The sequence below is a fragment of the Phalacrocorax carbo genome, chromosome 2, assembly GCF_963921805.1.
Source record: "Phalacrocorax carbo chromosome 2, bPhaCar2.1, whole genome shotgun sequence".
NCBI classification, from domain to species: Eukaryota; Metazoa; Chordata; class Aves; order Suliformes; family Phalacrocoracidae; genus Phalacrocorax; species Phalacrocorax carbo.
This window is the reverse complement of record NC_087514.1, coordinates 100,704,253-100,717,631: the sequence shown is the minus strand read 5'-3', so window position 1 is coordinate 100,717,631 and position 13,379 is coordinate 100,704,253. Positions and strand designations below refer to the sequence as shown.

General features: G+C 39.5%; 1 protein-coding gene across 3 annotated transcripts in view; it reads right to left on the bottom strand.

Moving 5' to 3' along the window:
• CDKAL1 (CDK5 regulatory subunit associated protein 1 like 1) overlaps nt 1-13,379 on the bottom strand; it is a 420,128-nt gene that overhangs the window by 404,580 nt on the left and 2,169 nt on the right. For 2 of the 3 annotated variants that reach the window (XM_064443696.1, XM_064443697.1), the window contains exons 3-4: nt 12,045-12,211; nt 9,066-9,178 (exon numbers count right to left, since the gene is read on the bottom strand). In XM_064443696.1, the coding sequence (XP_064299766.1) occupies nt 9,066-9,178; nt 12,045-12,211 (280 nt within the window). Of the gene's footprint in view, nt 1-9,065; nt 9,179-12,044; nt 12,212-13,379 lie in introns of those variants that run through there. The other variant, XM_064443698.1, reaches the window with a different exon arrangement.

Here is a 13,379-nt window from a genome sequence, read left to right as displayed (position 1 = left end):
CTTTGTACATTACCATATCCTGTTTGGGGTTTTTTTGTGTGTGTGACTACTGTACAACTCTAAAACATTTTACTAGAAATCAGAAGGGTACGTCTGAACTTGCTCATGCCACCCAGGCCTGGGGAGACACAATGCTGTATTGTAAAGAAAGAGGAAAGAGGCATAAATGAAAAGCACAGACGATCTAAGACAGCAAGAGATACACTCCAAGGATGGGACAGGACTCTGGGAGACATGAAAAAATATCTACATGCTTTTTCACTTGTTTGCTCACTGACAGGACCTGTTATTACACCTGGCTTACATGAACATAACCCAAGTTGGCCATTAAGAAGGAAACTGAAATTACACTCAGCTCCGTTGGGCAGGAGAGGTGGGGCAGGGGGTGTGTGGAGAAAGAAGTACTTCATTTGCTCCCATCAATGAAGAAAAAACACCAAAACCAATTTGTGTCTCTTATGTGTTTAGTGAATTTCTACTGTCTCCAGCCAACCTCCATAACCCATGGCAGTCTTGTCTCTTAATATACCCTCAGGCCTGACAGAAAGAACAATATAGGTTAATGCCCTGTATTTGGAGACACAGCACAGTTCAAGATCAGTTGTGCTACATTCCAAACCCTTAATCAGCAACAAGCACAAAACTAACTTACTTAGACTTGCCTTGCCTCTGTAGAGTAACAAAGCAATAGCAACTCATATGCCCAGGCACCCACACCATAACTGCTAAAAAAGCATTCCCAAAATATATTAAAAGCATCTTAATGCAAAGTTGCACAGCAAAGTCTGACCACAACAAGTTTAGAGAACTAATCGTCCTAATCAGTGATTTCTCAAATACAAGGAACTCACAGCTAAGCTTCATCTTTCCTAGCAAATGAAACTGTAGCCAAATTATAGCAAGCGCCTGCAGTAAACATTAACCCTCCTCCACTATTCCCCAGTCACCTGGGGTAACAAGCAAGTCTTTTGCAGGTGCTCCTACAAATGCTCTGATCAAAACATGATCTTACTCCTATCTCAGAGTACACAGTCAAAAATCTCTTCGGGTTATAAAAATGCAGTCTGTTCTCCCACTTGCTTTTATAAATCATTACTTGTAGCACAAAGAACCACATGAAACTAATGTCTCAGTAGAGCACTCTACGAAGGTCTACATCACCTGTATGTCTATGTTGAACTCACTTCATCACTGCTGTTTATGCTTCATTTACTGATTGCTTAACCATCTACTACAGGGACACATTCCACATACAAGGTTGAAATGAAGTTGAAATTTACCTTTCATGGTTCAATCTTTTTCAAACTCATTCTTCTGGATTGTATGAAGTTCAGCATTGCCAGAACTAAACCCTACTGAACAATCACTACAGCATGTGGCCAACCACTTTCCTAATAGAATTAACCCTAAGCATGCATGCATGCTTAAATTTACCTAACAATCTCTCTACAAGTGTCTCTGAAGATACTGTGCATGGAGGATTTATTTAGGCTCTCAGGCCTGCTCCCAAGTTTCGGTTGCCAGCTCTGTGACTGTGAAAGAAAAACACTGAAAGAAAAACAAAAAAGAAATAAATTTAGATGGACTGTAAAATAGTGATTTTAAGTGGGATAAAGAAAAGGATACACACTTGTCAGATGAAGCTCTAATGGCAGGGATATAGGAAGCCGCTAAGAGGGGAAAACACACTAGTTCTTTCTAGTCCCCCCATAAACAGGGGAAACATTTCCTAGTTTGAGAATTACAGGGACTCTATCCTGTAACAGAGACAACATCCTCAAAGCTAGATATTCCACTTAACAGAAAGTTGCCTAACAGGAATGAGAAGCTGATGCCGAGGAAGCTAAGGTAGGAGAAACTCACCGCAAAGAGGTCACGTATTTTGCACTGTGCTACAAGTCAGAGGTGATAAGTAGCAGAACTCTAACCACACACATGCTAGGAAGTTTTACAGGGAACACAGGAGCAGTAGTACAGGAATACACAGCTGCCAAAACTACGATTATATGCTAGTTGACAGAGGCCTGGGGAACATGCACTGCTGCAGATGAGTCATGGCATGATGCTGTATTAACTCTACACTGCAAGAAAGCACCTCAGCAACATCCAGACCCGTCAGCCCTGCACCCCCTGCCTTATAGGACACTTCAGGCTGCACTGGGAATACCTTTATTCCTCCCAAAGAACTGTGAAATCTTGATCGTCTACATTTGTGCAATCCCATCTGTTCCATCCCATGAACACCACCTCCCACTTTTGCTCCGTCCCATTTCACTGTCTCTACTCATGCTATTAAACATGTCACCACAAAACTTTCAGATTCTAAACAGATGACGAGAGCTCTTATATCTCCTTGGAAGATGATTCTTGATATGTCCAACTAACAATTATTTCAGCAGCAACGAAAGAACGAGACTAAACGTAACAAAAACCACCACAGCCACATCCCAAGCATTCACATACTAACTGTGCACAACAGAGCAGGGTTTTCAAGCCAGAGCGCCAAGAACCAAAACACAAAGCAAACTTGTGACAAGCAGCAACTTAAACCTTCTGAAAGCAGGAGACCCTATTGCTGGAACTGTTCAGACAATTATCTCACTGTAACAACAGGTACAGAAATGTTACTTTACTACCTCTCTCAGTAACAACAATCAAAAGCTTTTATGTCTAGATTATCAATCAGTTGGAATCTGAAAAAGAAATACATTGCAGGAGTAGTTATGTTATCAAACAATGCAAAAATCATACAGGACTGTGATTCTACAAATTGTAGACAACGGGGAAATTCTTCAGCAAGGGTACAAAACACAGGATTTACACCTCGGTTCACTTTTCTCCACTGCTCAGCAATCAATTTGCTCTCACAGAGAATGAGTTTCATGACTGCAGTGCTGTCAGAGAAACCAGGAATGCCTCTTATCACCAGAAAAGTAGTTTGGGTTATTTTGTGTATCCACCACCCCAACCCCCCCAAAAAAAGTTGTAAAGTATCTTTTTTTTCTAAATTGGCACTGCAATCACAACCACTTGAAAAGTACAAATCTAACCGAAAAGACTAAACTTGAATTCTCTGATTGGTAAGGCTAAACATCAAGGACTTAATGAGCAGCTAATAAAGACTTGTCTTTTACCTTAAAAAAGAATATTAAAAATATCTCACAAAGAGGATGGCTCAAAGCACCCCAAAATTACACAGTAATCACTACCATTTGTTATACATATGAAGCAACAGAGAAACTTCATCAGCAGGGTAGAGAGAGAAAAATGGAAAGACCAACTGCTGATACTGAGCAACTAAAAGCATACACCAGAAACCAGCAGAAACTTTAGTCAAAATACTTCATCAACCACTACAAAGGCTGCAGAGAATTAATTTTATGTTAACAAATGTACAGAATACAGTAACCTGTTCAAGAGATCTCTACTTTAGGACAACAAAATAAATCAAAGTCTAAAATTATTAACATTTTATTGTGCATTAGAAAAGTACTTTTAAAACAACACTTAAAGCACCAGATTCTGAATAGTGATTCAGGAACCAAGAGTCAATACCTAAACAAACTTAGTAATTTTATTTATTTTCCACTTGGATAAATAAAACGGATGCTGCAGCACACTTTGTATCTGTACAGGGATGGCCAAAGTCTAAGGAAGCATGGTTTAGGCAACACAACGAACACTCGGCAATGCCTTTGAATGCTGAAGTCTGTATTAATTTGTAGCACCTCATCTGCTTTTTCAACAGCAGACTAAGCACGTTTCCTTTTACATCTGCCTTCTTTTCACCATGAGGTCTTAGGTAGATCAGAGCATTTGTTCTTCCTTGTCTTTTTTCTTCTTCCATTCAAATTTACTCTTTCAGCAGATGGCCAGTCTTAAGGATACCTCAGCTATGTCCACTGGTAAACAAGACCGAAGAGCATTTAGAAAATTAACAAGTAGAAGAGGTAGTAAAAGCCAGACACTTTATTTAACAATATTTCAAAATGTTATTTGAGATTTGCTTTAGAGAAATAGATAAGTTCTCTGCACAGTGACTTTCAGAGTTGTAAAACATATAACATGGACTATAAACATTAAACTTCAATAGAAACTGGTAGGTCTCTCCCACAAATACCATAACCACAGTAATAGAGTGAGCTCTTTAAGAACTACAGGAAGGAACCCACGAAAAATAGAGCACCCTTCCATGCAACGAACTTTCAGACAAATTGCACAAGATAGTAGAAGGGATGCCTGAACAAAGACCAGCCTAAAACTGCACAAATAAAGCTGAAGGTCTAAAATATAACCTAGTTCCTATGTGCTGAATCAATGCCAAGCCCACTGAATTAGCAACAAAACAACTCTACCCCCTGTTGCTTCTAGAAACCCGTACCGCAGGAGGGAGAAAGTTCCATGCTAGCATTTCTTTCTAAAATAAATAAATGCAAAAATAAAAATGTAGTGCAGATAAGCTGTTACTGGTTAATTTTGCTGAATGTTTTTTAGTAACAGGTTTTTCTTCCTCTTCATAAAAGGAGAAGTTACTGTTCATTCTTCTGGTATTTGTAAGTCATTAGTAACGTCTTTCCCACCCCCAGCACGTTTTACAATGACTGAGGAGGGAATGCTTTGGACCTGAACAGCCTCAAGCCAATAGCAATTATCACAAAATAACAAGCATACATAACTGCTTGATCCATCAAAATGCATTCAAAAAGGCTGGGCCAAAAACCATTCATTCCACAGAACTAGAAACCTATAGAGGCCAACAAATGCTAACGTGACTACCCACTTCAGAAGTGAATTCCTTCTATGTCTGACTATACATGCTCAGTTCCATTTTTCAGAGAGAAAGTACCATTAAGTGGCACACATACTGAATTCCCTTCCCAAACATCTGGCTCACATTATTTGAGAGCTCCCAGCTCGCCCACTTCTTTTTCACAGTAGGCATTACTTGTCTGTACCATGAGAGTTTCTTCCTCCAGGGTGTATCTCAAAGGGAGCACTCTAGTAGGTCTGCAGGCATATCGGAACTGTACAGCGAGCCATGCTGCCAAGAAACCAAAACCAGTTTTAGAACCGGTGAAGCTACACTGTTTTCAGAACACGAACAAATACCATGGTACAGCCCTACACTGATAACAGCTGGTCCACACAGAAATGGGTGGCTCAGACTAGCAGGATGCTATGCAAGATTTGTTCAGAATACTGCCTACCTTCACATTGTAAAAGCAGATATAAAAATAGATTCAGCTCTTCTGCTGGTTTCCCTTTGCCTTTTTTTTTGCTGATGCAGTTCCTGATTTTTAATCAGCAGTGCTGTTATTACAATATCTGTATATTGCGGATTCATACTGCGCTCTCACCCCAGGCAGAGGTAGTCTTTCCTGTGAAAAATTGTAGCACAGCCCTCAGTTTTCACCTTTGGATATAGCCACTGCTGCAAGCAACAACGGGAGCTTGTACAGAAAGAAAATTTTTGAAACGGATGAAAGGCAAGGGAAAAAAAAAGAAGAAAAAAAGACTAAAAGACTTCTGCATCTCCTGAATAGAGTTCAAATCAAGAATAGGGCAGAATCCATGCAATAAACAGAGATAAAGAATAAGATTTTTGTAACAAGTCATAAAAATTTATTTCTATAATTAGAAGACAGCATTACATCAACATTCAGTTTCTGCTAAGTCAACTTATAAGGCAGGTTGTATTGTTACAACCTCTAGTGAGCAATAAAAGTCTGTCTGATGCTGCTTTTCGTTTTATTTTCTTTTTCAGTCTTGTAGTTGGATAGAACACACTAGAAATGGTTCTTGACCATCTCCCTTATAATGGAACAAGAACTGCAGGTAAAAGTCACATTTCCTAGAAGAACTTTATTCCAGCATCTCTTCAATAAGTGTTATTGACTCAAAAGCTTAGGAACATGTACGAAATGGCTAATCAAAACACTTAAGTAATAGCTGTCAAAGATGCTGTGACAACAGACAATCTTTCACCTTAGTGAATATTTCTATATTTTTCTCAAGTTTATAAGTTTTGCATTAAGTTAACAAATTCCAGCAACAGCGCAAAGCATTGATTTAGAATAGGCCCTTGCAAAACTTTTTTTTTTCATAGTGTAAACAATATTAAGTTTAATTTCAATAAATGTTTGAAATTTGAATTATGTTAAGCAATACTTACTACTACTAATTAATTACTTCACTGTATAGGACAAAAAAAGATTAAATCCCTTCTTAACATTCTATCTGAACTTCCCAGATGACTTACTGTAAAAAAAAAAGCCACATGCTTTCTTAAAAAGGGATTGACGAGATACATTCAAGAAAAGTTGGGAAACTGTGTATATTGGCATTTCCTCTACAGAAAGATGGACAGCGTGAGCAATAAGTTATGCACCACATGCTAAAAATCTTAACTGCCACTCTCTCAAAGAAAACTCTGTTGTCTTTTATCTCACTACATGCTTTTGACAAGCCATTGACTCCCATTTCCTCTGTACCCTCCCGCTGAGTATTGCTGTCTGCAACCAGGATCTTCTAAAAGCCTTCTCAAGGCTGGAGAAACCCAGTCTTCCCAGTCTCTCCTCGTACACCACATGCTCCCAAATCATCTTGGTGGTCACTCTACTACACTACGCTCTCTTTTCCTGGGAAGCCCAAAAGTGGGCCCAAACTGGATCACTGGACACAGCACTCCAAACACTGTCTCACAAGTACCACGAAGAGCTGAAGGACCACTTTCCCAGACCTGCTGGCTACACAGCCAGGCTGCAGTTTGCCTTTTTTGCTACATTGATGGCTCATGTTCAATTTGTCTACCTGAATCCCAAAATATTTTTCTGCAAAGCTGCTTTCTAGTCAGTCTGCCCACCCCCACCTTCACCACTAGCTGGGGTGACACCAACCCTAGGATTTTGCATTTGCCTTTGCTGCATGTCACATGGTTTCTGTTAGCCCCTTTCCTGCTCTATTAAGGTCCCTCTGAACCACAGCACTGGTTTCCAGCTTATCAACCACCTCCCCCAGTTTGGCATAGCCTACAAACTTGCTGTAGGTACATGACATCCTGTCTTCCAAGTCCATTACAGTCATTAAATACATCAGTCCCAGTGTGAAACCCTGAGAGACATTATCAGCAATCCGAGCAGTAACAGGGCACATTCATACACACTTGTGGCCAGAAGCATCGCTATATTGAGTAGAAAGGCAGTTGCCCTCTTCACCACCTCGTATTCTCACATACAGCTACCATACTTGCAATACTTGCAGCCAGCTCCAGCTTCATCAACAGCCTATAAAGGAGAACATTCAATAGGTGGATTTGTAAAAATTTACTTTAGATGGAATTTGTAGCCAATATTTTTGTTCTCTTGAAGGGAAATGAAATTTCCAGCGGTCTGTAAATATATCAGCTTTAAAAAAAGTTACCTAATTTCACAAAGAAGAAACTACACCCGGTAATTTCTGCCTACCACCTCAGCATTGGGGGTTTTTTTTGTTTGTTTGATTTAATATATGTATATACATACACACAAATAAACTATATTAAATTGATGCCTTGATTATGACCAGAAACTAGCAGTCAATTTCATATGCAATTACCAGTATTACTCTGTAGATATTCCTGTCCCAGCTACTGCAACTTTTATTCAGTTTTTAGTTCTCAGTTTCAGATTCTAGATGTAAACTTATTTCTATTCTAAAGTTATCAACACTTCATTTTCTAAAAAGAGAAGGTATCAAAAATTTTAGGTAGTTCCTTACTTTGCTGCACTCCATCTTTCCTACGTTTCTCCCAGTAAAATTCCTAAAGCACAGGACAGCTATCTGAACCTTGACAAGCCAGAAGTAGCTTCTGGAACACTATGCATCAGCGAAATTAAGGTAAAGAGAAGTTAAATTTAAGAAAGCCATAACAAGGTGAAACTGAGAACTCATTCGTAGTTTTACACAAACAGCTGTCACAAATAAGGCTTTTTGGACCAGCACTCCACTTGATTGTGAAAAGAGCATACCTACTCCAGAGCTGCACTACTAATTAAAGAATCAGCTTGAATAATTCAGTACCTAGTTTCTGCTTAGCTAAATACAGAAAGATCAACTGCAAAAACGGAAAATGAGATGTAACTGTTTAACGATATCATGAGATGCTCAAGAAAGGAAACAAGCATTTTGTGAAATCAGGAATAAAATTCTTTTAGCAAAGTGTCATGAAAGACAACTTTGCCATCTGTCAGTACAAGCAGGACACAATTCAAATGCAAGACAGACCAACACTGGAATTAATGAATAAAACTTAATGTTTTGACTAGTCTAAGCTACACAAAAGTATTCAGATAATAATTCTCCACTGAAACACGACATCAGTCTATGTTTTCAGCTTTTTTTCCAGCTTTTCTTTCAACATGTTTTGCATTAAGGAGATGAAATGTGGCCAGCACAATCACACGTCTGGGTTTTTTGTTTAGGGTTGGGGAAGCAGAACAAGATGACAGCAGGTGTTTTAAAGTATTTGGAAGGTAAGGAGAAATAGCATCTTCAGCTCTTTCGAATGTACAAGACACAATCCTGTATCATCCCACCTCCATCATACTGATTGTCCCTCCCGAAACACAGGATCATTCACATGGAGTAGTTCACCTCTGCTCCAGCAGCAAACACAAACATCACTAAGTGACAATGCACCTCCTTCCTCTCTCTCTCTCACTTGGGTTCCACCCATTACAATGGGACAACCAGCTAGATTCTGCCCAAGAATTAATAACTTTCCCTTCCTCTCTTACAAAAACTCTTCAGTTAAGTTTAACAAGCAAAATGCCCACAAAAGGTACTGCATGATATCTATTAGATGGCTGCCCTGTCAGGAAATCCTAACCAGTATGAAAGCATTCATCTTGTAATCATTCTGCTTAATGCCAGGAAAACACTTTACCTCCTCACCTTCAAGTCAGAAAGAGATCAAGGGGGGAATTTAAAAAGTGTAATTTAGACTAAAAACATTCAGCGACAGCTTGACAGCTCTGAACATTCACCCCCAAAAAACCTGAATTATGCAACTTGTCTGATATTGTTACCTGTAATTTTGTATCCATATGCAGCCAGCTGTCCAGCCATATATTCACCATCTGAATTATTGTGAGAACATCCCCATGTACGAATCCAGATTTTCTGAACACCAGGAATAATGCTGTTAAGTAAAAATGAATTAAAAAGGCAAGTTAAAAGATAAACAAGCTTCCCCTTTAATTTCACTGAACAGACTCAATTAATTGTAATTCTCCAAATCTAAAATAAGCAACACAAACACTAACAGCTCCAAATCAGCTGGGGTAAAACATTATAATTATCTGATTTTAGTGTAATGGGTATTAGGTCTGGCTGGGAGAGAGTTAACTTTCTCCACAGCAACCACTATGGTCCTGTGTTTTGTATTTGTGACTAAAACAGGGTTGATAACAAACCTGTTTTAGCTATTGTCAACAGTGCTTGCACAGCACCAAAACCTTCTGTTTGCCACTGTGCTCCAGCCCACCACAAGCAGGCTGGAGATGGACAATGGGTTGGGAGGGAACATGAACAGAATAGCTGACCCAAAATGACCAAAAGGATAAGCCACACCAGATGGCATCATGCTCAGCAATAAAAATTGGAGGTTTGGTCCTTCCAAACTAACCACTGTTCCAAGACTGGCTGAGCACTGATCTGCTTGTGGGAGGTGGTGAGCAATTGCTTTTGCATCACTTGGGGTTTTCCCCTACTCAGCTGTCCTTATCTCAACCCACAAGCTTTCTCACTTTTCTCTTCCAATTCTCTCCCCAACCCTACTGGGAGGAAGGGTGAGCAAATGGCTGGGTGGGTGCTCAGCTGCTGGCCAGGATCAATTCACCAGAAGTGGCAAGAAAAGAGCTGTAGAATGGAGAAGGTATGAGAGCTGTAGGATAAGAGGAGATTCAGTATACTGCAGTTATGTTAAAAACAAACAAACTAACTTTCTGAAAATTATCATGTCACTTAACAAGCGACCTTCAAGTGACTGCACTGAAATTAGGCCACCAGCAAAGAGTTAGAGCTAAACTGCAATTTTTTGGTATTATGGCACTCTTTGATTGTAGTTCCCTCCATACAAGCCACTTTTTATAAAATCTTTATTTAAGCCTGCCACCAGCCACGCTAACATCTGAAAGCACACATGGGCTACAGCGTGGCAGACGCACACCATGGAGTCAGTGCACACAATGGATTAAGAACCAGCAACAAATTCCACACAAAGCTTTCACTGAAACTCCTGGGATAACTGTGCCAGTGAGCTAAAGATGCCGGTACAAGAATGACATCCATCCTGGAACATAGTCTATTGCCCTGCCCACATCTTTCCTTCTTCTCCCTCCCCACACTTCTTTTTTTGAAGACATTTCCCCTAGCTAGAAATAGAAATTTGTTGACAGAAGATTAACAATCATTAAGTAGACACGTGCAACACATGTTGCACACATACAATGTATATAGACTTCCTACTATCTAAACAATATATTAAATGTGCTTTCTTGGGTCAAGAACACTAAAATACAACCTGTTAGATAATATACAGCACCTGAACACTGAGGAGAATGGAGTGCTAGTGTGAAGTATCTACAGACCACCAGTTCAGCTGTACATACACTCCTGGCAGAATGGGGTATATGCACCTATAATTACAGGGCTTCACATAAAGGTGCATTGTTATGCTTATAAAATCTTTTTGTAACACTAATGAAAAAAATTGTATTTCTTGTGCATTCCAGACATACTTATTTTCATTTTTATAATGCACCAGCTTGGAATTCGGGGGGGGGGGGGGGGGGGGGGGCGAACAAAACAAAAACCCCCACCAGAAACCAGATCTCTGAACTGCAGCAGAAACTACAATGAATAACTGAGTTCACCTATACTTTAATCAATTCCACTGCAGCAAAGATACGTTCCATAATTATTGCATACGATTTCCACGGAAATAGAGCAGTAAATTCAAAAGAAGTTTCACTGCATCACTTGCAGGATGTACATACAAAAAGAACAGCCTTTGCAAATCCCAGGTTCCAGCAACCAGGTGGAAAGACTGAAGCAAGGATGATGTACCCTTGGTGGAAGAGGGTCAGGTCAGGGAACACTTCAGCAAACTCAACATCACAAGTCCCTGGGCCCTGATGGGATATACCCACAAGAGAGAAGACAGTCCAAAGAAGGGATATGAAGACAATTAAAGGATTGGAGCACTTTTTATAAGAGGAAAGGCTGAGCGAGCTGGGACTGTTCAGCCTGGAGAAGAAAAGGCTCCGGGGGATCTCAATGTATGTAAGTACCTGAAGGGAGGGGGCAAAGAGGACAGAGCCATGTGCTTTCCAGTGGTGCCCAGTGAGAGGCCAAGAGGCAATAGCGATGGACTGAAATGCAGGGGGTTCCATCTGAACATCAGGAAACACTTTTTGACTGTGAGGGTGACCGAGCACTGGCACAGGTTGCCCAGGGAGGCTGTAGCATCTCCCTCTTTAGAGATACTCAAAAACTATCTGGGCATGGTCCTGACCAACAGGTTCTAGGTGGCCCTGCTTGAGGCAGGGGGTCTGGACAAGACAACCTCCAGAGGTCCCTTCCAACCTCAACCCTTTTGTGATTCTCAGAATTGTATTCATCTTTCTCATGCCAGATGTCAAAAGGCTGTGCCAAGACTGCATTCTGAAGAGCTCAGCTTCTATTTAGGTAATCAAGGTGAAGCAGACAATTTTTCAGAAATGTTTTACACATAAAAGCTTAAGGAACAGGAAACATTTTTCCAGTCTGATTACTCCGTTAATCAATATCTCAGTCACAACTGATTTCTACAGAAAGTTTATCTAGAAATCTGCTTAAGATTTATGATTCATTATCACTACATTATATACACACCATTTCACTCATTTTTATCTTGTATTTAGATTTTACATGAGAAAATAAGAACTCCTACTATATTTTTGGAAATTGACAGTGCCCACAAGATATGAGAAAAGCAAGAAGACAGGGTCAATGGAACAATTTACCTGTCACTTGGGGGATCATCATCTGCCTGAATATTTTTTTGTGAATTGCGTTTTCGCACTTTTGGAAAAACATTCTTTCTTACAAACTGCCGATCATGTGGCTTCAAATCTTCTGCTGACACAATATCTTCAATATCTTCAAGCGCTGAATCACAGGCAGCAGGCATCTTCAAGAAGCATTAGAGAAGTCTGGTATTAGCAAGCATTTGAATACAAAAACCAAGGCTTAGTATCTACTGCATATGTGCTCATAAAGAAAAGTCAGGTATATTTCTACGTACACCTGCAATATATCATACATAGGAGGGATATTGAGCACATAAAACCAATCAACTGTTAGAGATATTTCCTGATCCCCTCTTCCCCTGAGATCACAAATGCAGGCAGGGAGAAACCTACAAACCATATAATTTGGCTGGTTTTTAAAATAATCTGTACCTTGTCATCTTCCAATTCAAAACCCCTGCAGCTCCTCTGACATGACATATCCAAGATACAAGTATGTTTAATCATGTCAGGCATAATGGGTTCATGTTATGTGATAGATATGCTTCCACTCACATCGCAGGAGAAGAATGAAAGCGACAGCATTCAAGTGCCTGCTTCAGAGGCTGTTCCGGCACTTTAATTTGTGTGCTGCAAACAGGTGCACAGTATTTCAATATGTCTTTCAATAGTCCTTTTGAAAACAAACTATTCCTAGAATTCCTGATCCCACAGACTTTTCTTTTTAAACTACTTCATTCATCAGGACAGCAAAATAAAAATTCTTGACCTCAGGTATAAGATATTAAACAAATATACCTAGCTAAAATAAAATAGCTAGATTATCATCTGGCTTGTATAATATACTAGATGATTATTAAAATCTAATTACATTTTCCACGAGAAAGTAAATATATATGCATATATATCTCCCAGCAGATCTCAAGGTCCAGATCAGTTTTCAGGAAAGGAACAAAAAAGTTATTTGCTAAAGGAACATATTAAAAAAAGTACTACATTAAATATATGCCTCACACTGTGCTGTGTGTAATTCCAGTGGTAAATCAGACTTTATTCTGATTAAGAAAGTTGGCTTTGTCCATGTCTCAACAGTTTACTAAGGAAATCACACAAGGGCATTTCACAGAGTTTACAAGGAAAACACAATACTTTCCTAACTGACAATGAAGAACAAAACAAGGCTTTAATTTGTTTCAAACCAGATTTCAGGAACAGAAAATTCAGGCTACTGGCATACAAAATACTCTCAGATGTTTCAATTGAATTATTCAAGAACATAAGAAGTTAAACACCTGTGCCTTTTCCCCAATACGAGTCCTTCAATCTTGC